This window comes from Salarias fasciatus, chromosome 7 (genome assembly GCF_902148845.1).
Source record: "Salarias fasciatus chromosome 7, fSalaFa1.1, whole genome shotgun sequence".
Taxonomy (NCBI): Eukaryota; Metazoa; Chordata; class Actinopteri; order Blenniiformes; family Blenniidae; genus Salarias; species Salarias fasciatus.
Genome location: NC_043751.1, coordinates 12,886,381 through 12,911,432, shown reverse-complemented (window position 1 = coordinate 12,911,432; position 25,052 = coordinate 12,886,381). Strand labels below are relative to the sequence as shown.

General features: G+C 42.6%; 1 protein-coding gene across 5 annotated transcripts in view; it reads left to right on the top strand.

Moving 5' to 3' along the window:
• The window catches only part of reln (reelin), a 94,086-nt gene that overhangs the window by 11,653 nt on the left and 57,381 nt on the right, over positions 1–25,052 (top strand). For all 5 annotated transcript variants that reach the window (XM_030097123.1, XM_030097121.1, XM_030097125.1 and 2 more), the window contains exon 2: positions 9,600–9,707. In XM_030097123.1, coding sequence (XP_029952983.1) covers positions 9,600–9,707 — 108 coding nt within the window. The remainder of the gene's footprint in view (positions 1–9,599; positions 9,708–25,052) is intronic.

The window sequence follows — 25,052 nt, the reverse complement described above, 5'->3', positions numbered from 1 at the left end:
GACATGAATAATGGTAAAATGCCTCTCAAAAAAAATTAAATAAATACATTGCACTCATGCATATACTGAAATTCCAATATACATGCTAAATCAGAAGGAGGTAAACCAAAAGTCAATAAAAGCAAAGTCACTTAATGAAGTTTAGTGTTGCTTCTTAAAAGTGTCGACTTGCATTTAGAGAGTGGTTTGGGACGTACTCCAACAGGCAGTCTGAGAAAAAAATCAATGCGCAAAACCCATTCAGAGCTTTAAAACAAGTTTAACAAACTTTAAACTCCAACAGACTTTAAACTGTGCACTAAATGCGTCTTGCAGACCGTGAATAGATGATACTCATCGTGGCTGATGAGTTGTGATAAGTTTTAGTAGCTCAGTAGTAGAACTTTGCGATGTCAAGTGATCATTTCATTATTCATGTTTCTGACATTACATCTGTGAATATAGTGGAACCGCTGTCTTTCAGTCTGCTTGTGTGCATGCTGTAGTGTGCGGTGGCAGGCTTAGCGGCTGTCTGGCTTGGTCTGTGTCCAGATGTTCACGTTCAGTAAGCATTAAAAACTAGGTTACTATATTACAATTACATGGGCACATTGTAATAGGACTTTGTGTTAGAATTAGAACATGAGCATTTTCTTCTTTTTTTTTTTGACTGAGAAAAAAAAAAAGCTGATTTCTGAATCCTATCACTCGATGCCAAATATTGCAGCTGAATCATATATAAAATCAATTTCTTTCTCAGTACTCATGTACTGTATGAGAGGAATGCGGAGCTGTTTTTGCAGTAGCTATCACTGCTACTGGCCGACACGAAGTCAGCACCACAGCTTTCACTGTTTGGCTCAAAAGTCAAGGCTGATCCGCTGATAAAAACTGCAGTTTGAAGTGTCAGTCCGTGAGGATGGTTAAGAGGAGGGCAGGTGCACCTGGTGCTAACTTACTCATTCTCTTTCATCTCTAAAGCCTGAGTGAGTCGAGAATATGCAGTGTTGGAAATGCAAGGATGAAAATTCAGCAAAAAGCCAAACAGCAGGGTTGTTTTTGAAAAAGTGGTATTTTTGATATACAGTATGAATTAAACGGATATTGCTTTTCATTTGTATATCTCCATTTGTGTCACAGTTGTGAAACAGAAATGAGTTGCTCCAAGACACCAACATTAATTCGCTTAAAGTATTTTTTTCGTCCGAGAAGGATACAGCTGTGTTGTGGCTCTTTTATCTGGTTAATGTAGCGATGGACTCAACTTCTTGTCATATATGTAGCTGTATTCTCCTGTGCTATTCTTTAATGGGTTTTAATCAGCACATTTTTCAAAAAGGATTCCTTTCAACTTTCAAACTAGCCTGCATTAGCAGTTCTTCCTTCCTACCTTGGACCTATTACATTACCTCTTTTATTGGACTATTAGCATGCACGCTGTGCAGAGGCGAGTCACTTTCATAACAGATATTGGATATGCTGGCCTCTAGGACAGATTTTCACCACATCGGTGCAGACTTTGGGTGTCCTGAATACTTGAAACATTAGGATCAGACCACTGCTGGCGCTGAAGAGTGTCTGCTCTGCAGTTGTTCTAACATAAACAAGCATGCCTGGGTTATGATGTTAAAATTTCTGTCTTCACATGAGACAGAAGGGAGGTCAGGAAAAGATGAATAACAATACATTACACAGTCTGCAGAGTTTGTATTTCATAGATACATATGCAATTGTACCAAGATATCGTCTGATGAAGAGGCCATCTTGCAGAGTATGATGACAGATATTTTTAACAGTTTTTTTTTGAGATTTCAGAAATCAGTTTAATGGTCTAAAAATAAAGTGTTAAAATTTGCCCTCAATGATAGTAAGACGAGACAGAAAAGGAACGACTTTTACTTTCAGGAGCAACTGTTTTTGCTTCTGATTTGTCTCAAGGTTGGAAGGTTTTGCTTTCATAGATGTTATTTGTTCATCATTTCCTCCAAGTCCGTTGTTGGAAACTTTTCAGGGGAAAAATATGGTCAGTCAGACCGAGGTGCAGCCTGTTGTTACTCTGTGTTAGGCTTGAAGATCATACCTACAAACTATAGTAAAATGGCTTTTCCGTCATCTCCTCCCACTCATTTTCTAATAGATTAATTCCCAGTGGAGCAGATGATATTGGAAGCAAGATGTGCAATAGCATTCTGTGTGTGTGTCGTTTCGAAGCAGTTGAATTGTTGGACCCTGTGTGCTTTGTGAGTTGCAGTGTTTCTAACGTCACATGGGGATCGACGTGGCCAGTAGTTTTGAATTTGCCAGATTTTCTCAAATATAATGCGGCCCATGTTTGTGTGTATTAGTTGTGCGTGTCTGTGGTTTGGATTTTACTCCGGTTTCAGGGCTGACTGGGCCTTCACTGTTTTCCTACATTCCTAGGATTGTCTTTCAGGAAGGAGAAGACAGTGGCAGCGTTCCTCTGGAATTTCATGATGCTGATATCATTTTTATTTCTTTTTTAATAGTCTTTTTTTTTTTTTTTTTTTTTTTTTTACACATTGGCTTTTGAAAGCATGTTAACATGTTGCATATTGCTTTGATAAGACAAGGACAGTTCTTCGCTTGTCAGGGCTGAATGGCTGAAGCATTTCTCTGTCTGCAGAACACATGGTGTTGATCATGAGGACGGCTCCGTCTCCAGTACTGGCAGCCAGCAAGTGACAGAGGGAAAGAATCACGGTGTTCCTGAACCCTGTAACAATATAACCCTCCAAAATAACACCAATTATGCATCTTAGCCTGAACAGTATCCCCTTCATGGGGACTGTTTTGTAATGCCAATTTATTTAAGATGTTTTTGTTTGGTAATCTTGCAGGAAATTAGTATTTGCTGCTTGAGGTTGCTAATGTTAGGATGCCCCATCTATTATATGCACAGTTTCTCAGAACTGATAACAGGACTCATGTTGCCATAGGCACCGAGACAGAATCTGCGCACAGTTAGAGACCCCTGTACAATGAGTCAATGAATAATGTTTAAAGCCCAGAGAGGTGATTTGCTTCAAACCCAATCTTAGGTAAAGAGAGCCTCCTTTGAGCTGTCACCACATCATGTGCTTCCTCTGAACTTGCAATGTTCAGTCAGAAGACATGAAGTCAAAACTGATTTTGCTTTATTGATGCAGTGTACATGCTTTCCCTGAAGAGTTCTACGTGTCTTTCAAGTCCAGTCTCAACCTTTAGGTAAGAAGGTTGAACTGCAAAACTAATGGACACTGATTGCTGTTTAATATAACTTCCAGATTTCTTGCAGACAGTCAGTGATACTTCCTAAGAAAGAAAGCTAGCAAAGAAGAGAGTCCCAGGAGTCCAAAAACTTAGATTCTCAAAACTTTGGAATATCAGGAAAATATTTACTGAAGAGTGTCTTTGTGGAGAATAACTTAGACACTTGCACTTACTTATATCCAAGCATTCTGCATTGTTTGCATCGAACGAGAGCGGCACATTGAAGTGTGATTGTGAAGCAGATTATGTGTGAGGAACAGGATGCCTGTGACAGAACTGCCTCTTCGCTCCTGTTTTTCTCCACGGCTGTTGCAGGGGTGAAGCCAAGTTAGGCAGGCAGTGATGCTCGGCCTCCCCCTCTATGGTAAACAGAGTGGAACCTCTATCGAGCAAATTGGATCGTGAACAGAAATCAGTTGTAATCTCTGGCAGCGATCATGCAAAGGCCTGTAAAGTGTCCCCAAGAGATACCCTCCTTTCATTCAGCCATTTGGAAAAAAAAAAAAAAAAAAAGTAGTAAATGTTGTAGTTAAGCAGACCTGTAGAAGCTCAGTGGCTGATAGGTTGTCTGTGATCTCGCATTTCACAGCGGCAGATGGCAGTGCCAGCAGGCCAGGATGGTGCCAGAAGGTTACGCAATGGAATGATGCCTCTAAGACCTGACTCGAACACCACATGACACATCTATGTGCAGAAACACACTTCCCACACAATCTTCTGAAGCTGTGGAGATATGTCCAGACCTTAGTAATTCAGATGGTGTGAATATCTTCATACACTGTTGTCTTTCCTGCCCCTTTTATCACTGCTAATAGCAGCCTTGTCCTTCTCGGTGTCACAGTCGGGTGAGTGACAGTCTGAATCTTTTCAGGAAGCTTGGGGTGATGTGGCACCCCGACACTGGCACGGCCCTGGAAACAGATGGAACTATAGCTTCCCTATGGTCTGGCCTTCATTTCCTGACCCTCTCTGGGGCACGTGTGTGTCTGCTAGTGGGATATGGGTCAGATGGTCAGCTATCGTTATTCAAGTTGTTGCCAGGAAAACCTCCATCCACTTGGAAATGAAAAGGGCATCCTCCTGGTTCAATTGGAAAAAAAAAAGGGATTTCATTGATAATGTTTCGTGGCGAACTTAATCCTTTCTTGTTCATGACTTAAAGTACTTCTGTAGGAAAACATCTTGTGCAAAAATACTGTTTTTTTTTTTAATTCACAGTGTTACTGTAAATCTATTTCTGTTATAAACTTCTTTGGTAAACGTGTTTCCAGACTTAGGTATTTTCTTAATGTTTTCCTGAAGCTTGTAAAGTTTAAGTTATGAATGTGGGTGTGTTGCGTTGTTGGCTATGCCGACCAAACTGAAACATCAATATAAGTGGACAAATCTGCTGTAAATCAGGCTTTCTTTTCATGGCTCTGACAGGTCATGCCCACATCTCTTCCACTCATTTGCCATGATTTCTTGCAAAGAATGAGCTCATGCCATCAAGCATCGCCAACCACAGCGTGGACCGCGCTTTGCTGCACCATAGGGAGGTATTACTGTTGCTTTTATGCTACCACTGGGACCAATTTTTCCTGGGCTTGTAATGATTTGCTGACCTAGCATACACTGAGAGATTTTGTTATTGTAGAGCTTCCAGCATGAGCATTTGGTGTGTTTTAAAATACTTAATAGACCCATATTTATTTGCTCAAGGACTTGGTTAAAGCCACCTTTCATTAAGAGCTGTTCCACACTGTTGGTACTATAAATAAAGAGAAAAAAAACCCAGTAGGCTAGTTGTTGAGCACAGGTGCACTCCTGTCTAACAGTAACAGCCCTTCCTCTTTGGGACTACTGTAAAACCGTACTCTAGTACCTTGTAAAAATTTAAACACCTATTCACCGCCTCCCTCCAGAACTGTTATTCCCCTTGCAGACAATGCTTTCACAGCACTGAGGATATCAAGACATATTCCAGTCTCAATAGTCAGGTGGCTACACAAGGTCAGGGGTAACACTAACTGAAATATTAATCAAACGAATAAGCTGAAAGTTGGTGTGACAAAACATAATGTCATGCACATGAATAGATCTGGGAAAATGTTCAACTGTGAATATTTAGAATACTTGCATCTTGTTTTTGACAAATAAATTGTTGTAGAAAGGAACTTCTCCAGTGTGTGTATGTGTGTGTGTGTGTGTGTGTGTGTGTGTGTGTGTGTGTGTGTGCGTCTGCCTGAATACCAAGAGACTTGTCAGCAAAGCCGATATTGTGTTTGTGAATGCGTATTTTGTTGCCTTGCGTGGTGCTCCTTCTCCGTGCCCTAACATTACTCCTGGTGGATCCTGAGAAGTGAAGAAAGCCCCAGGCCCATCAATAGTTGAGTAGTAGCACGGTTGTGTGTGTCTATAATGAGGCATACCACATCGCATCATCAATATTACATGCTGGCTTAGGGCCAAGAGATGTGCTCTGTGGTGTGTTCGAGTATAAAGCAGGAGCGTCCGTATGGGGGTGTGAGTGCTCTGCATATAGTGTAATGAGGGTTTTTACCAGACCACTGTTTGGACAACTCGTAGGCAGTGTGTGGTTTTTGAAGTCGGATACATGAAGGTTTGCTTCCACGTGTGGTTCGCTCTTGTTGATTTGCATACTGATCTGGTGAACCCTGACCTAATCACCGCTCTCTCAAAGCTCCTATAGACATTCGAAAACATATATTAAGGCATAAAAGCAACATGAAAGCAACTGAAACACGCACATATGGTGCCGCACTGACATATAGATGAAAAAGCAGGCTCAGCCCTTAATGCTCTTTTCCTGCCATTCAGCTGTGTGACTGTGCAACACGAAACTGTTGCTGAGATAACTTTAAACCATCAACCAGTTCAAGTTCAAACACAAACACATGATTCAAAATAATTTTCTTCATCATTTACTGATATGGAATCTATGAACAAGGAAAAACAAAACATTTAGTCCAGATGTTTGGCTGAGCAGTGCTGGACAGACACGGGCTCTGTTTGTCCACAGAAAGATCACCAGTATGATATTCATCCCTGTGCAAGCACATCTGCACTAACACAGAGCCTTCTGGTGTGTAGAGTGAGACTGATCGTGATAGATTTCACTCTCATTCCTGCCTCGTGGCTCCTCACTCCCCTTAGCCAAGTGAACAGTGCTCAAAAATGAAGTATGGACGAGAATGTTAAAGGCTACCATCAAAGGCCTTCCTTTAGGTGTGTGTGTGTGTGTGTGTGTGTGTGTGTGTGTGTGTGTGTGTGTGTGTGTGCGTGTGCATCCCCCCCACAGGTGATTGGATTTGATCTGATCTCCTCTCCTCTGATTGGCTCATCTGTCTGATGCGAGGGGTGTTGGAGCCCCGTCTAAATAATTTAGACCTCGAATTTGTATTGATCAGGTAACGCTGCTCCGATGTGGGCCACTGTGCTACCACCTTTCTCTCCATCCTTCTGCTTTCCCGCTGTTGTTCTATGACTGTTGTGCCCTCTAGTTTTGCATACCCACGACTCTTACTCCACCCTACCTCCACATCAAACAAAGGGTGGGTGTGATGCTGCGAGCGAGCGGAAAAATACGTGAGAAAACCATGTTTTCTCAAATAGGAATGAAACACAAAGAAATATGGCTGAACAGAGAAACGGCCTGGTTAAGACAGACGGAAAAAATAAGCTTTGCTTGTAATGGTGTAACACGTATGAAGGTGCCTGTGAGGAGTGATGTAGTGTGTGTAACTTAGCTGATCCAATTCGGGGGAAGAGTTGAAATGATTTTTTTTTTTTTTTTTTTTTTTTTTTTTTTTTGTAATAAGGCTGGCAAAGCCCATTCCAGCTCAGTGCATTAAACTCAGTCCATTACTCCATTAAATACAGCATCATGCCACGGCCTTGGATCAATACAGCATAATGTAAACACTGATATAATGTCTCACCACACAGTGCAATGGCTTTGTTGAATAGGCAGTGTATTCTGTGGAGCAGAAATAGCATTTGGGCGCACAGTAAGAACATGGTAATTGCATGTTTGAATGAGGCCTATTTCACTGCTTTCTGTGGATTTTGCAGTGTTAGAGGTGTACCTAGCAACATGGATTGAATATGATAATGCATCTGTTGCCAAGCAAATTATCTTTCTTTCTCACAATACAGCTGCTTGTGCACGCCGTACATGTTAATAGAATCTGACAGTGCTCATGGCTGACACAATAAAGAAAGAAATCATATTTTTAATGTTTTTTAACCAATCAGGTTTTTAGTTCATTTAGTTTTTGTCCATGACAATTGTGTTAGTATGGATAGCTCACTCACTGCTTGGCTAATATTGAGATACAGTGCAGCATACTGACTTTGCAATTCAGTTTTTTTTTTTTTAATTGATTGTCTATCAACAAATTGGGGATGGCGGCTCATCCAGTTTCCTATTGTTCTTTTTAAATGGCATCCGCTATAAATTCAGCCATAAACAGCCATGTATTAAACCCTAAGCAGCTTCAGCAACATGCTGGCTAAATGTCTAAAAGATCACTTAAAACAAGACGTGACCACTGTTAGTTTTACTGCAGGCATCTGGAGGTCCAGTGTTTGCTCCTTGTCACTGCTAAATGAAGCTGCACTCAATGGATTTTGCCACTTCTCGGCCAGTTTAGCGGATCTGTCAGCAGAGCCAGTGAAAGAGAAAATCCAGGAGAGGATGAACAATTGTGAAATAAGCAAGACGTCTTTTTGTACACCAGAGAATCAGTTGCAGGTCAAAATATAGGTGTGCTTTTTTTGTTTTGGATCAACAGTGTTGGGATCAGCTGACATTCAATTTTAAAAGAATGGTATCGGGCCCACAAATTGTGATTGCTCATCTGTCCAATGACTGGATGTCTGAAAAAAAGAAAAAGAATAGCTAAAAATATTAACAACACTAAACAGACTGCATGTCAAATGCCTGGATACAATAAAGAGTTGTGGGATGAATTATTGAGGCTTTGATGGGCTGAAGTTTGCTCTGTAGTCAGGGGTGCAGCTCATTCACTATAGAAAGACACATGGAGAACACACACATTCAGACACCAAGTGCCAGGAGCTTTGTGTGAGGACATGTTACTGGCAGACCGGTTCACACAGGAGTCTCCTCTCCCCGGATTCTTATAATAAAACATATTGAGTCGAGGAGCCTGAATGCCCCAAATAAACCCAAACTGACAGGATGCTATTCTTATCAACACAGCTACTTTCAGAGTATCTTCTTCTCGCCCTCTTCTTGTTCCCCCCCTATAGGAAGGGGATACTCCAGGGTCGAGATGTAACAGTGGATTGTATTCCTCAAAGTACAAAGCTGCTTTTTGGGGAAAGCGTGTTCTGCTCTGGGCCACAGACCACTCCCCTGTGCTCCGATATGTCTGGCTGGAAGCGGTCCAGGGCCTGAGCTCTTTTCCTCCAGCGATGCTGCCGACTCTGTGGTCCCGTCACTCAGAGCCGTTGTTTACTGGGTGGATCAATATTTAACTTGCTGCTGGATACTTTCAGCTGTATGTTCAGCAGGATAATAGACCTCTGGCAGGTTTCAGATCTGCGGCTGCTGCTCCAAATGACCTTAGATGAAGAAAAGCTCTGCAAAGCTCTCTGGGTTACATCCAATTAGCTCATCAGTCTCTCCTAATATGGCTGTCAATAGGGACGGGCTTTGATTAAAGCACTTTGATTTGTTGAGGAAGAGGTAGATTACATTCTGGCACTGCTGCCTGTGAAAAACTTGGCAAGGTGATGACATTTTACTCCTCTTATTTAACAAGTTCAAAAGGCCCCATTTCACTTCAATGAACTGTACTGCTGTGTGTGTATTGTGTATTTTCGTACGTGTTTGATATTGGGTTTTTACACACTTGTGCACTTTTATCAGGGGTGTTTACTTTAACTGGCATCCCAAATCATGGGCCCTCTGCATTTTCATTTCACCTGAGTTCCCTGCTCATTGTACTCATTAGCAGTAGCAGTAAACTGGAGTGTGTAGCAGGCTTTCACACATCTTGCCCAAAATGTATGCATTAAAGTTTGCAAATCAGGTGTAACGCTGAAATTTTTGAGGTGTGCTAGTCAGAAGCATTTACTTTGAAAATGAAAACTGGAGTCTCAGTAACCAAACCGTCTGTTACAATCTGACCCTCCTGCCTCTGGTGGATTGATTTGATTACTTAAATTGCTAGTTTATGAAGGTGCAATTTTGTATTTTTACCCTTTTTGTGGGAATAAAAAGTTTTTTTCAACTTTATTTTTGTTTTTCATTTTTCTTGCAAAAATATGGTTTTAAAGTAACACCAATAATTAACATTTCCATCTCTCTCTGTCCTCAGTAACCATCTCTACCAGCGTTTCTTTTGATGGCCTGCTGGTGACTGGCCTCTATACCTCCACACCGGTTCAGTCGGCTCCAATCCCTGCTCCAGCTGCCTTTGGTTTTGGTAAGTAATATTCTTTCTCCTAAAGAGCAGCTCATTGTTTGTGACAGTCCATACACTTTTGTCCATCATTGGCCTTTTCTCAGTAAAGGTAGCTCCTTATTCATTTTAATATTTCATAACTTTAAAAGAAAAAAAAAGGCACTAAAACAAATTCTTTGGCAGGTGCCGTCACTGAAAAGGCCAATGAATCACTTTGGTGGAACTCATTAGCAGACACATGTCGAGAGCTTTCAGACTCGAATGAAAAGCATGTCTATGGTGCTCATGTGCGCGGATGGAGGCTCTCTTGTGGCGATGGACTGACCATAAAGAACTCCTTGAAGAACTGAGTCGTTGGGCCAGAGCCGCTGCCCAGTGGGTTTACTTACCCTGACTAGCTCTACTGTTCCTCAGACGCTGACTTCATCCAGGCCAGGGCTGCTGCTCACTTTTGGCAGCTTGGTATACTGGGAAGGCATCCAAGCAGCAGTTGCATCACTTTTGCTTCACTCTAATTATTTGAAACGTTTCAGGACTGTTGCTGCGTACTCTGATACTCGGCAGCTTGTAGTTTCTGCTTGATGTATGTCTGGAAACCCTTCCGTTACAACATGTGTAATCTGCTGAGCAGCGACGTCCAGGATTCACAGTACCTGTGAGGTTGTTGGCCCTCAGCTGAAGAGCTCTCTGCATTTAGTCCCTCTGCTGTAATTCTCCTGTATCATGTCCCAATGTGGGCTTCAGTAAGTAAGCTACACGCAGAATCAGTGCTGCCATAAACCAGGGGGTGATTTATAACCGCCATATAACATTAGGTGGGACTTCTTTCTCAGTTACAGTTTTATTTCTCTTTTCATTTTTCATTAGTCTGTGCAATTAATAAGTAAATGAGATTTTTACAGGACATTTACAACGTCCTATTCGCAGCTGTATGACTAGTCTCCGCACATCTGGGGATTGAAGGCTCTTCAGCCCTGGGAGGGCTGAGCAAGGATGCTCCCACAGAGAATATGCTTCATCACTGAGCTCATGGGAACCTGGTGACATTACTCTGCATGAAAGGGCCAGTGTTTGAGGAAGATTCTTTGAAGATAAAGTCGTGAAACAGTAATCGAGTGAGACGCTGCTTGATGTATGTTGTTGTGACAAACATAAAGAAACTCATCAGTATAAGAGGGTCACAAAACTCCATCTGGGAATTGTATGCACACAGTTTCAGTGCAGACCACCAAAGATAAAGTGTGTCTCTCATCTTCCTGTGGAGGCATGTAGGGGACATAGATACGTACGTATGCATACACACACACGCAGCTGTGTAAAGTTATTGAAGCGGTCTTAAGCTGGGGAAACATGTGGCTGACAGATGTGTGAGTGTAGTAACTAACTTGAAGTATTTCAGTGGAAGTTTGAAGCGTCACTGCTCACGCATGCACTGGCCGATTGGCCGATTAAGACTGGTGAAAGTTTTAGAGGAAGGAGATTACAACATCGGGCTTTGCATGTAACTGTCAGGTCCCTCGATGACGCCAGTTCATGTTCAGTTAACGTTTGTGGAAAGAATATGTAACGCAGGGAGCATGGATGTTTGCTCAAGAATAAAGATGAATTGGAAAAAGCAGATAACATTTGACAACTGTAGGGATGACGAGGTAAGTGACTGAATAATCTGTGTATGGACGTCCTCTGGTTGGTGCGATCTCAGCAGTGGCAGCAAACGGAACGTACGACTGCATGCTGGCCTCCAAAATGGTTCATCTCAGCCATTTCTGTCAGGATTCATTGTTTTGATATGCGTGACTCATAAAAGGAGTGTTTAGAGCACAAGCCCAGAACTTACAAATTCACGCTCTCCATCTCTAACTTGTTTTTGTTGTGTTTCTCTGCGAAGACCACACACAACGTCACAAACACCATCATACAGAGACAGAAGCAAACATTTTATTTTATTTGATGCTCGTTTCACCCAATCCCTCTGAAATGCACTCTACTTTATATTTGTAATAAAAATGTTTTGCTTTGTGGGCCGAACTCGTCTTATGGACTTGTCAGACCACAGCACCCACTCATCGTTGAACTAGCCGATTTCCTATAAAACAATGGGGATGATTTGAGGTCGTCTCAGGAATTCCAGGGGCTTGTGGGTTGAGCTGTGTCTCCACGTGTTCATGTCTTTCTCCGTTGCCTCCAAGGCAAGACATCCCCACACTCACCGTCTGGGGGCGAACCGCAGACTTTTATGATGCTGCCAGTACTCCACTGTGACTGTGCTCGTTCAAACTGGATCTTAAAACAATGTTATGTTTAGGAGTTATGCCCACCCAAGAAAGACAGGACAATGGAGTGTAAATTGACTGTGGCTTTTACAGATTTACCCTGAAAGAGGAATATAAACTTGTCTGGCTGAAGCAGTCTGCAACAACAATTTTTTTTAAAGGTACCATCTTAATGGATGGATGGATGTCTGGATTTCTTTAGATTTTATAGCTACACAATTGAAAAATGTCAGTGAATGAGTCCTGGTCCTCAGATGATTTCAGCTTTAAATATCTGATAGTCTTGCAATGTTACTGCATGTTTTGACACTAAGGAGAATCTCATATTACAAAAGTGTGTCTGTATGGAAGTGTTGGAGGCCACTGCAGTTTTTCACTCTCTATCTCGCTCTTTTATGGTTGTTTGGGGGTTTTCGATCAATCGTAACTGATCTATAAGTTACAGCTAGGTGAAACACTCTGTCACATGATCTACAGACATACGTACACATGTTTGTACATGTATCCATCTCCTGCTCATTTACAAGGTAATTCCTGTGGGACATCCTTCAAACTTGGCACTGATGTTCACCCCAACAGGAAGATGAACTCATTAGTTTTTGTTTGCTGAAGGTCATGGTCCGTGTGACCTCGCGTGTCTCATTTTGGGATTGCAATATCTCAAGAAAGCCTTGAGGGAATCCCTTAATATTTGCCACATTGATGGCATAAGGTGAACAGCTTCGGTTTTGGTCGGCAGTTTTCACTGTCACTGTGATTTAATGTTCTTTTCCCATTTCTGTGGCCGTAATATCTCAGGATATCCTGCATTAAATCCCTTCCAATTCATTTCTTAATAAATATTGACTTTGAACAGGCAACAAACTTAACCACACATTCCCTGGTTTGGACACAGAACTTTAGGCCAGAAAAGTGTTTTTAGTTAAATTTATGTCACCACAACATGCAATAAAAACATAAATCAGGGTGTGTGTTTTGTTTGAGCTGATTGTGTTTCATAAGTTTGATGAGTCCGTCACTCACTGGAGACCATTGCAGCATGTTTCAGAGTGAAACTGTTGTGCATGGTATTGTAAGATGCTGATAATTGATGCCTGCACACACTGCTAGAACAGCTACACTCATCCAAACTGACTCAACAGCTGGATATTTCCAACTAGTTCAAGTTTTTCCCCTCTGTTGACTTTTATTCCATTAAGAGTGTTTTCTTTCCATTGCAGTCTTTCAACTTTCTGATGGCAAATCACAGCTTTCAAAGATTTTATCATAGAAACAATGACTTATCTACATCCGTTGTGATTAATTTGATTTAGACGCCAATACAACATTTTGCCATTATATGCTGCATGGCAACAGGGATGTGATGTATTGCTACCCAAAGGCCAGTGCCACAGTGGAAAAAAATACCACATGTGGCCTGATTTGTATTGGACCCCTGATAGGAAATGTTCTCCATCAAATAATTTTCCTTTCAAAGACAAAGACAGAACAAGTATTCATCCTAAATGTCTCCCACTAACTTATAATTACTATGATTAACAGGCACTCGGAGAGAGACGGGAGCTCTGAAAATCGATGCGAGGAATGGATGGGCAAAAAAACGCCAACATGGAGCTCACAACATGTGAGAGATTAAAGGAATCAGAGTGTATGGAAAAATTGGACAAAGTATGCATGAAAAATGGCAAATAGGGGCAGATGAAAAGAAGACAGTATATGAATGATACAAGGAGGAGAGGAAAAAAGATGAGAGCATGGCGCTCCATCACTCCCTCTGACGGAGTGGCTGATTGGTCTTGCTTTGCCAACGCTGAGCTGCTGCGAAACTGGTCATTGATGGATGGCTCGTTTGCAGGGTGATGTTTATTTTGTTGTTAATTTGCATATTTGTATGCATTTGTGGGGCGGTTGGCTTCTCCCTGCAAGGACCAGTCCCCATCTCAGTATGATGGATCTGGCTGTCTGACAAAATGGACAGCTTAGTGACGAGGACATCCAGCCGACACTCTGTTTCCATGACGGATGGTCTCATGCTAACACGCAACTCGACAGGAGATGAAATCCTGCTGCACCTTGACCTGCGGGGGAGGGGCCAGAGAGGGCCTGCCGCAATGAGTACAATTTTCGCTTTACACACATATTTAGGTAGCAGACAGAATATCTTCTGTGGATTTGCTATTTCTGAATGGAGGGATAGTAGTAATCACAGGAGATGGGACAAAACATGCCAAAAAAAAATGTAGATCGAAAAGTAAGTAACTTGCAGATTCAGGATCATTCACCAAATGCTTAATAGCAAACTGCATGTGTCAGATGAATGCTGGACTTTTGGTTTTTCTGAGCTGATCCACAGGCCATAAATGGTATTTCCTGCCTAGTTACAACAACTTATCAAAATGAACATGTACCGGAGGCAACTGATGACGAGGGAATTAGTATTTGTGTCAATCATAAATCAAGTGGTTTGTAGACAGAACTGGAGCATGAACGTGACAGATGATGGAACCTCACATACCAACTTCATAAGTTTCAACCCTACTCTTATACAGTAAATGCAGTAGTTACTTTTTGCCGAACTTTTCTGTTTGGGAAGCCAGAAGCTTTTTTTTTTTAAATGTTTTGATTCCAGAAGAAGTTGAATTGACTTTCACCAAAGTCCTTTTCTCCTCAAATTAAGAATGTGAGTACTTTTAGCACTCCTGCTAGAAACATAATTATACTGAAATTCCCCACCTTGTCCCTTTTTACTATACAGAATTATGCATTCAAATCCAGATATCCGCACAGTCATCCATCTTAAGGCTGAAGGTCAGCTGTCCACAACCTTTTGCCACCACCTTGATTGAATATCAGCCTGAATGTCAGCCTAGGAGAGATGGCACCTCATCATGTCAGTATTTATAGAAACACACTCACAGGTGTTTTTCTCCTGTACAAAGCCTTGTTTTGAAACCTCCGTATTTTCTCGAACCGCACAAACACTCCCAGGAGAGCAGAGGCGTTACTTCCTCTAACCCTCCCTCCCAATCAGTGGGACAAGAAAAAAAAAAAAAAAAAAACCTGAGAGGGAGATACCGTGTATGGAAAGATGGAGGATAAAGAGAAGGGGTGGTGTAGAGAGCAGGGAAGGGGTGAGAGTAGGGGTTCCCATGGGGAGAGAAGCTGTCAGTCCCTGGGAGACATCAAACGCAGTGCAGCCCTGTGATCAGCGTACTCCCTGGCTCTCTGCTGACAGCTCCCTGACTGTGCCGTTTAAACTCCTTCATACACACACAGACACACACGTATACACTTGCTTGCTATCATAGAAGCTCTCACACTTCCTAACTTATCCATTCATACCCCAACACATTCAAATTCTATTGACATGCACACATTGAAAGCGATTCTCATAAATTGTATGCACAGTTTTGACATATTTACTCTCACATCTGTCCTCATAATAACCTTGAATGCTGTCACAGCATCACTGTTGCAACTCTGTCAAGGACGCCGCACACTCCCAAACTGTTGCTCCTGAACTGTGGGCGAAACTTGGGCAAGGTGGTGCTGGCAGCGGCGATGATGTTGATAATGATGATGATGACTTATCTAAACCATTACTCCTTCTCGGCTCGGGGCTGATACACCAAAGGCAGATCCCTCCCGATGATGAATTCATTAGGGCAGAAGATGAAATGACTTGTCATGGGCAGGGTTATGTATGGGAGGTGATTTGTGTTCTCTGCGGCACAGTGTCAGATCAGACCCGAGATGGCCAGGATCGGCTCGCTGTAAATCTTCCCGCTTTGCTGGCACAGGAGTTCCCCACCCCTCTTGCCCAGGCTGATCCTCCGTTCTGTCCCTCCCGTTGTTTAACACAATCTCCCCCACCAGTCTACAATGCCCGGAGGCTGCTAACAGGTGGCTGAACATTTGCGTGCTCTTAGAGTCCTGAGGAATGCTCTGGTAATTATGCACCCAAAGTCAGAGGTAGCTTCTCTCAGTGTGCAGAGCCTCTATTGAAACGTCTGTAAAAAATTCAAACCATCAACAATACAACATCATTCATTATTAATTCAAAGTAAACCGGCACAGCGGCCACCGGTGCGGCCCATACTTCCTGGCCTCATAGGTCCTGTCTCTCAGGTGCTGCTGCTGCTGCTGCTGCTGTGAATTTACTGGTTCACTTCATGTACTCCAGCTCTCTTGGAGAGCGCAGTCCCTTCTTTGAACTCCCATGGCTTCACTAGGTGTGTTCACGTCTGTATATGTATGCGGTGTTCGCTGGGGTTCATACGTATGCATGTTTTTACGTGCAAGTATGTGCTTTGCAGAGCCCTTTGTATATAGGCCTCTGCTTTGTGTGCATGTGCACACATTTTTATTCACGTGCTTGGTATTTCCCTTGCCTTGCTGTATTTTCTGCATCTGAATGTATGCTTTTAAAAAAAAATCATGGGGTGATTGAGAGAGCAAAAATAGGGAAAAGGAGCTGGACTCACTGTGATAGAGATTTCAAAGTGGTGTGTGTGAGCTGTTGGGCAGTTTCATTTTTTTAAATCTATTTATTCTATCCTGCAGGAGAGAGCAGCAGGCGTAGGCTGTTGCTCCCATGTGTGGTCTCTGTTGAGCAGAGCAACGTTATTTTCTGCCATGCAGAGAGGGGTGGTTACATGCCAGAGAGAATGAGAAAGAAATAAAGATAGAATAAAGACACAAAGCTTTGACTCAAAGAGCGCTCAGATTGACACATTTCTGTGAGCTCTAGTGGGTTTGCATCATTTCAGCACAGAGGCATACTGACTTTGAAACCCATCTTTGTTGTGTTGTGATGTAAAACTCTTTATGTTCCTCTATACCTCCACATGCACCTTGCAGGTGTGTGGGTATCTGTGTGCAAACAGAGCAAGTGATTGTACAGAAGTCTTCCTGTTCTTCTCCTCTTCTGCTTTTGCAAAGTGCATGCCAGCCAAGCTGCACTCTCCAGTCTATTCATTTTTAAAGTTGGTTGCCGAGTGTATTAGAAAGAGTGGAAGGCGCTCGCTCCGACTCTGAGCCTGGGAAGCGTAGTTCTACTGGGCTCTCCCTTAAGGGCCTGGCTGGATCTGACCCTCCAGCCCCTAAAAGCCTCCGAGTTGAACAGGAATGCTCCACTGCTTGGCTCTTGATTTTTTTTCCCCCCATCATATTTATACAAGTTTTCTATGAACTGCTCACCCAGATCCACTCTGACCCATATTTTGGCAGTGAAAATAATTTCTGACCTTCTCTTTGTTACGCCCTCCTTACGAGAACCAGTCTGTTGCCGTGATTAGTTCACTGCCTCCCAGCACTCCTCTGTCAGACCAGGCTCGGCTCCAATCTCGTTCATCAACACACAGACACACACACACACACAAACACACACAGTTTCTGCATATGCACACATGCGTATGCAGAGCAGGCACCATTCCACGCTCTCCCAAGGCTTTCCACTGGCTCCTCACCTGTCGCCTGGGGTCTCCATCCCTCACGCTCAACATGTGTGTCAGGACACGGCCTGCGAGACCGTAGCCTCGCCAGTTTGTTTGTTTGCGGCGATGACGAGTGGAGAGCAGGGACGTGGGTGCAAGAAATTAGCACGAGTCAAATCAGATTAATTAATCCCCAACTCAAACTGTTAGCTGAGGAGTCGTGTTGAATTAAAAATCAAATTAGCCGTGGCGCCTGCCGGTAAAGCTGTGGAGTGTTCCTGCCAAGCTGCAGTGACACACACACCCACAGAAGGCAGCTGCTCATAGGTTTTGCTGATGGATGGATGGACAGATGAATTGATGGATGCACGGATGGATGGACGGAGGGTTGAAGTAGGAAATTGGAGCTCAAGGACTAGAAGGATGGGGGAGGAGGAGAACTTTGCCACCCAGTGTGGTAAACCTCTCGAGGGGGCACAAAATTGTCTGTCCTCTGCTGGACGCTCCTCCACACGCCTCACACCAGCCGCTCTCCTCAGGCTGCGCTATGCCATTATTATGCCTTTTAGCGACCGCACTGTGATGGTTTATGTAATACATGTCCAGATCTTGAAGGCTAAGCCCAGGTCCAAGCAGGTCACTGTTTCTCATCTTGACTTTTAAAATTCATCGGAGAAAGCGGAAGGGGAATTCCATGTTTATATAACTTGGATCTCATTATCATGGATTTGGCTTTCCAGCATTGAGCATGACAAGAAAACAGAAAAAAGATTTTTTCAGAGGAAATCCTTGGTAGATTTATTTGGGAGAACAAACCAATCTGTCTTGATCATATTATCTGACTCAGTAGTGCTCTCAGTTGTTTGTCTGTGCTGTCTGCCTTTAATTTGCATTTTGCTTTGGTGTGAAATGTCCTTGTTTTTCTGTGGTTGTAACGTTTTCAGTTAGAAATCATGTCACAATTTAGGAGTGTGGTGGGTGGACAAATACAATGATAGACCACGTCACACACACAGATTCGCACAATCCGTGGCCCCAGCATCATATCTATTAATCTTATATGGGAGAACATACTTTACTCTGTAACTTGTTCCCTGGTGTGACGGTGCCTTGTTTTGACCTTTGTGCTGAATGTCTGTCTAACAGGAGGCCACACTCACTGAATCAAGCTTGAGTTCTTCTGCAATTTTCATGCAAAGTCGTGCAGTTGAAAGTGTCATACAGAATAATTCACACAATCATAACAAGACAAGACAAAGGAGAGCGAAATAAATAGTAAATGCAGACAAGAATTAATAAACAAAGACATTTAAATGATAAGTGAAATTGAAAGAAAGAGAGGACATGAAAAAAAAAACATTGGGGGCATTGTGATTTATAAAAAATGGATACAAGCATGATCAACCAAATTAAAAAAATTCAACTAAAGGTAATTGTATGGTAGAAAAAAAGCAATATAAGAGGGAAGGGAAGGGGTTAATTTTAATGAATAAAGTTTTCACTATCTAAAGGTCAAGCTTGTCCTCAGCTTTATAAAACTAAGTCAAGGCAGAGAAATGTAACCTGGATTAAGTAAACATCAATCCACCCTCGTGCTTCATCATATTCGGGGCCATACACGGCTGTCGTCGATCCATTACAGGTCAACAGTACATCGCAGTGCAAACACAAAGAGACAGAGACACACAAACACTCACATTCACACATACAGGCAATTAAGAGTCACCAGTTACCCTTATATTAATGTTGTGTGAGGTTATTTTTTCTTTGGACTGTGGGAGGAAATGTGAGAAAACTCATGCTGGAGTGAGCATAAAAACTTCACATTAAAAGGTCCCTTAACCCAGTCCTGATTGAAAATTAATACCAAAGCCATGAAAATGAAATCCTGTGTGCAAAGTGTTTAATATATGAGTGTATGTGTGTGCTTTTGGGTTTGCCTTCGAAATGGATTGCAGGACTAGGCTGAGTAGTAGAAATCTCATCTATCATCGGGGGTGGGGCTACAAAGCGTACACTTGTTTGATTCAGAGCAGCATTTATTTCAATTATGACACATTAGGGTATAACATGCTCCACCACTGTTCCTGTACTTCATTTATCATTCATGCTTGCATGAGTTGTAGCTCTTGATCACACAAGCCATGCACTCAATGTGTATTTTCTCTCCAGTTTGGACAGCTACATGTGGCTAGTATCACACAAGTGTTAGCAGTTATTGAATTAGTCAAATACTGTATGTGTTTTAAATAATTGTTCAAGTATGAGCATATGTTCTTGTGCAAAGTACTCTCTCTTTCTCTGTCTCTGAGTTGGTTGGAGCCATACTGGCAGCTCCTACACTACGCTCTGGATTCGTGTTTTTGTGGGTGTGTGTGTGTGGGTGTGTGTGCAGCCCAGCCATCAGGAGTTTATGGATGATGGATGACGGATGCTGTGAGATACAATGAAAGCCCAAATGAAAGAGGAACTGTTCTGTAAATCAATGCACGCAGATAGAAAAGTGTCAGGTGCTTTGAGTTTGATTATACTGCCTGTTAAGCAATTCTGCTGGATGAACCGTGCACACATGAAAACATGGATGTCAGTACAAACATACACTTGTGCGTCATCCTGGTCACACATTTGGAGGCCTCCAGGTACACTTTATTCCCAGTATTCCCATTCATGTGGCCGACCTCTTCCCCTCTTTCCCAGAGTCTCTTATGCCCGTTCCCCCCTTCGGCCACTGGCATCCTCCACCACCCATATTAACACACAGCTTCCCTCCTGGCAGCGCTATGCCGGACCCCTGCCATCCCCACAAACGCTGCCAACGCGTCTCCATGGAAGTATGATTGGCAGGTGCTGCGATGGACGCCCTTTTTAGCCAACAGTGGATCAGACTCCGTTTGTCATGCGTCGTGAGACCCTGCAGTGGCCTGCCCGACTCGCCGAGGATGGTACGAAAAGGACGGGGTGAAAGCAGCACAACCGAAGCACACAGACTCACACGTTGCATGGGATCATTCAGGAACACAAAGCATCTGAGGTCCCTGCTCTGGCTGTCAGTACTGTTGTGATGTATCATTTATGTGGGCATTGTGTGGTTTTCTCTTGAAACATGTTGACAGGAGCATTATTCTGGCTTTTGACAGATTCCCATACATTCACAGGCTTTTAATAACGCATGTTAATGCTCCAGTAGGTTGATGACAGGTGTTAAGAATTGCCACGTGAAATATGACCATTTAATGACTGTGAAACCCAATGTACAACACCCTAAATAATTTGCAGAGCGGCGTCTGCGCCAGTGGGAGAATTTAAGGCTATTATCTATGTGCGAGTGCAAATGCACACTCACCACAAATATGCACACAGCAGGCCCGGAGGACAAAGGATGTGCACCCTAAACATTAATCTCTGTTTTTTAAATGAGACCCACCTTTCTCAGCTAAATCAAATATTATATAGTGACTAGCAAACGTAACAAATGTAAATTCCCTCGACTAAAATCTAATAATCTAATAAGCATGTAAAGCTACTTTGTGGACTTTTCATCAATGCTGCAGAATCCATGTTATTAATACACATACATTTTAACTGCAGGTGCTTTTGAATGTGGGCACAGAGGATCATGTGTGGGTCCATAGTGACATTACAGGCTTACAGAAATGTATTAACAATTGCTCCAGTGAAGTGGAATGCAGACAAGTTGTATTAACTGAGGGTGGAAAGAAAGCAGTAAGGATTTTACATTCTTCTTGGATCACTGCACTGGTGCAGTTTTCCAGTGTAATCCCCTCATTCAGAAGTATGAAGGGAAAAAAATACAAAATTGGGTTTAAATCATCTTAAAAAACATTTAACAGTAAAGGATACACTCAAACCAAACACAGATGGATCATTCAAGCTGATGATTTCCTGTTACTCCTCAAGCCAGACATAGCTGCGTGCCAGTTGTGAAATAAGTGCAAAATACAGTAGCTGTTTGCAACTGACCAGATGTCAAATGGTTTGTGCTGATTTTAGTAAAAAAAAATGAATAGTACCATTTGAGTCCTCACAGCCGTGCCACAAAGCCAAACTATCAGCTCTAATGCCAGTTTGACTCCGTCTCCTGCTGGTCCCACAGTGTTAAGTTGCTGCCAGGCTGAGCCACCGATTGCCCATCTGCTCCATCAGGGAAAATTCTCACTCCATCTATTTGACTTGTTTTGAGCTTGGCTGTGGAAAGCTCATTAGCTTTGCAAAATGAGTTATGGAGAGATTTAAAGAGGACACAGACAGATGTGAATACAAGTGTTTACATATTAGGAAACAAAGAGAGAATGCAAGAATGTGGAAAAGCCTCTTTAGCGGGGACAGACATGAGGTGACTGCATATGAATTAATTGATATAAGACAGTCGACTTCCTATTCGTTTTTACAAGGTTTTCTTTTAAAAGGAATCACTACAATTACCAGCAAAGATTGATGTCAGAGTGGCACTTTTACAACCAGCATAATCCAGACACACCCATTTCCTGTGTTTCTGTCTATCTGATTGAGTGTGTGTGGGGGCCGCATGTCCAGGAGGGCATGTATGTGTGCGGGGGCTTCATATTTATGAAACAAGCTTTGCCCAGTCATACCGTGGGAGTTAGCAGGTCATCTTTCCTTGCCATTAATCACTGCCGACAGCTCATAAGTGCCCAATCTGCATGTGAAAGAACTGCATGTGTTTGTATGTGTGAGTGTGCATGTATTTGCATGTGTCTATTTGAGTGTGGCTGTGTAGTCGAGAAGGCCCTCCAAGATCCCCCCCCCATGCCTGTTTATTGAATTGGAAGTGGCCTCTGCTGGTGCTTATCTAACATGCAGTTTGAAGGCATGGTGGCATTTGCTCTGCAGTTGCAGCTCCTGTCATTGTCGGCTCATTAGGCCACTTCTGTAAGCAGCTCAAGGTGTGATACCTAGTCCAGAGAAACACAACTAGTAAAGCATGCATCTTCTGTTCTGATGGTACTACTGAAATCTTTTTGATACATTATTTTCAAAAGGATGTAAGACATCAAAATGTACAAATGATTTATTTGATAAAAATCAGTTAATATAATAAGATGGTTTTTGGTGCATGGTGTGATTTTCTCAGATTAGATGCACTACAGTTTGATTTCACAGATCAAATTGATTTTTTTTTTTTTTTTTTTCAAATGGCTTAATCACAACCTAAATGGACTTTGGATGAAACAATTGCATTTGTCATTCAAGCTGTATTTCAGTTTCTTCATTCAAACTTGAGAAATGTGGTTTGATTTCTGTTCACCCTCCCACTGACATTTGCAACATCAGCTGGACATCTGTTGGGATGTTTATTCCGTGAAAGAACAATGCTGTGAGCTGCGCTCAAGACAACACACACTGTGCTTGTTGGATTGTTGTGGTTGATTTTTATCTGCTAAGTACTCACCAACAGAACTCCAAAATGTTTAGAGGAGCTTGAAATTCCTGTAATGCCTCTCGGTTTCCATACACAAATTGCAACAGCAGCCCAGCTGTATTTCAAGTTGCCACAAGTTAAACTTTGCAGCTGCTCACGTACGTGTTGCACCCTGTGATCACGCATCAGGGATCAACTGCAATCCATTTCACTTCTACTGTTGGTGGATGTAAATGAATTAAAATGCTGCAAGGAAAGAATTTAAGACTTTGGAAAAAAAAAACATCACAGAGGGTTGACTGGGGTTAGCAGAGCAAAGAGTAAAATAGTGAACAGTTCCTGCAGTTAGTGTGACCCAAGCATACAAGGACACAGGAAGGCTTTTGTTATATATTTTGATTTCACACTGACAGAGGGGCCTGCTTTTCTCGTCCTCTGCTCGCTCCCTGGACAGAACGGGGAACGTCAGAGCTTTCTCTCCGTCCACGTTCACCAACGCTTGTTGCTTCACCGGAACATTTGGGATTTGGATCCCAATGAATCATAGTGATTTTTCTCTCTTTCCGCGCCCAGACATGAAAGGAATAAGGAATCGTTATTTGCATTTTTATGCCTGAGTGTATTTTTCGAGTGGGAATAGAAATTCTATGAGCGGTGTCAAGTCCCAGTGCTGCTGTGTCCTGGAGTGCATCAGTCTGCCTTTTCATCTTCACCCCAGCCAAACTGCTCTCTGCTTTTCATTAGCCTTACCTTTAGCTGTTAACGCTCTCTACTTTTCTGTTTGATGCATTTGCTTCGTTTTCTCTGGAGTTATGAACACACACGCACACTGAGTACAGTGTTCATTTTAACTTCATTAAATCGGAATGATGTCCTCATGTACAGCCGTGTACATGAGTGTGAAGGCTGCTTTCCTGTAAAAAGAAATAAGATTTGTTTAGATGGGCGATTTGAACGACCGACTGTTTCTGTCATTCATTCCGCCCTGGTGTGGAGCATTTTCTTTTCTAAACTTCGTCCTCACTGTGCTCCTTTTCTGTTTGTCTGTGCAGTTTCCAAATAGTGTTTCCAGTGCCATGAGACTCGAGTTTGTATCACGCACATCTGCAGGCATTCTCCGGTTGCACCACAGCAGTGTGGTGAGAGGTATTCAGAAAGCTTCTTATTTTCTTCTGCCACAAAATTGGACAATTAGCAACTGAGCCGTTGTCCCGACCGCCCTGGCTGCGGCAGTCAGTAAGTGGGGGTGTACCGGCTAAGAGATTTCTCTGCGAGTGCTGCTCTTTTGTGTCAGAGGGGATTAAAGAAGGACGACGTATGGGTATGCGACTGCCACGCAAGGCCAGCGCAGAGGTGCTTTCTGCCACTCTGTGTGTCATCAGTAAAGCCCGCCGAGGGGATCTTGCTTTGACAAACCGAAATTGCGGTAATTCCAGACAATAATGTGCGTTTCCTTGTGTTTATGTGCTGGAATTGGAGTAAATTGTGGCCATCACACAGAGAAGTCGCAGCGGAGGTGACTGGGGAACTGCAGAGCCGTTAGCGGGTGATTACATCTCGTTCTGTTATTACACACCCGCAGCTCCGGGTCTGCTTTGCTCAACACCTCGTAAATCTGACACATTAGGACCACACACTGCATATACACACACATAATGCCACAATATGCTGTCATGTCAAAAACACTGTAAATTACACAACTTTGAGAATTATGCACTTTTAATTCAGGCTGAAGGATTTAATGTTTGTCCACATGATTGGAAAATTTACAGGTCCTGCATAGAAAAGTCTTGTGGAGAAACAAATGGATGCACCGGCACTCGCTGGCATAACAAGCATCATCTGAAGGAAATGACAGCTAACTTTGTTTGTTCCATGGCACACACACAGGACACAAGAACATAAATTTCATGCAGTAATTCAGATGAACACACACACACACACACACACACACACACAAGATAATACACACACACACGGCCGAGTCAAACAGAAACATTTTATGGTGCTGTCAACAAGCGAGTGTATTTATGGATACAATCTGTGAGGTCAAATTTATTACTGTCAGAAATGGGCGGAATTATTTCTCTTTAAATAATTAGTTTTGCGCCACACACACACACACACACACACACACACACACGCACACGCACGCACTCACATTAACGCACAGAGAAATACACACGCTTTTTGCATATTGATTTGCACATTGATTCTGGGATATTAAAGCCTCTGTGTTATTAATCATCACTGATTA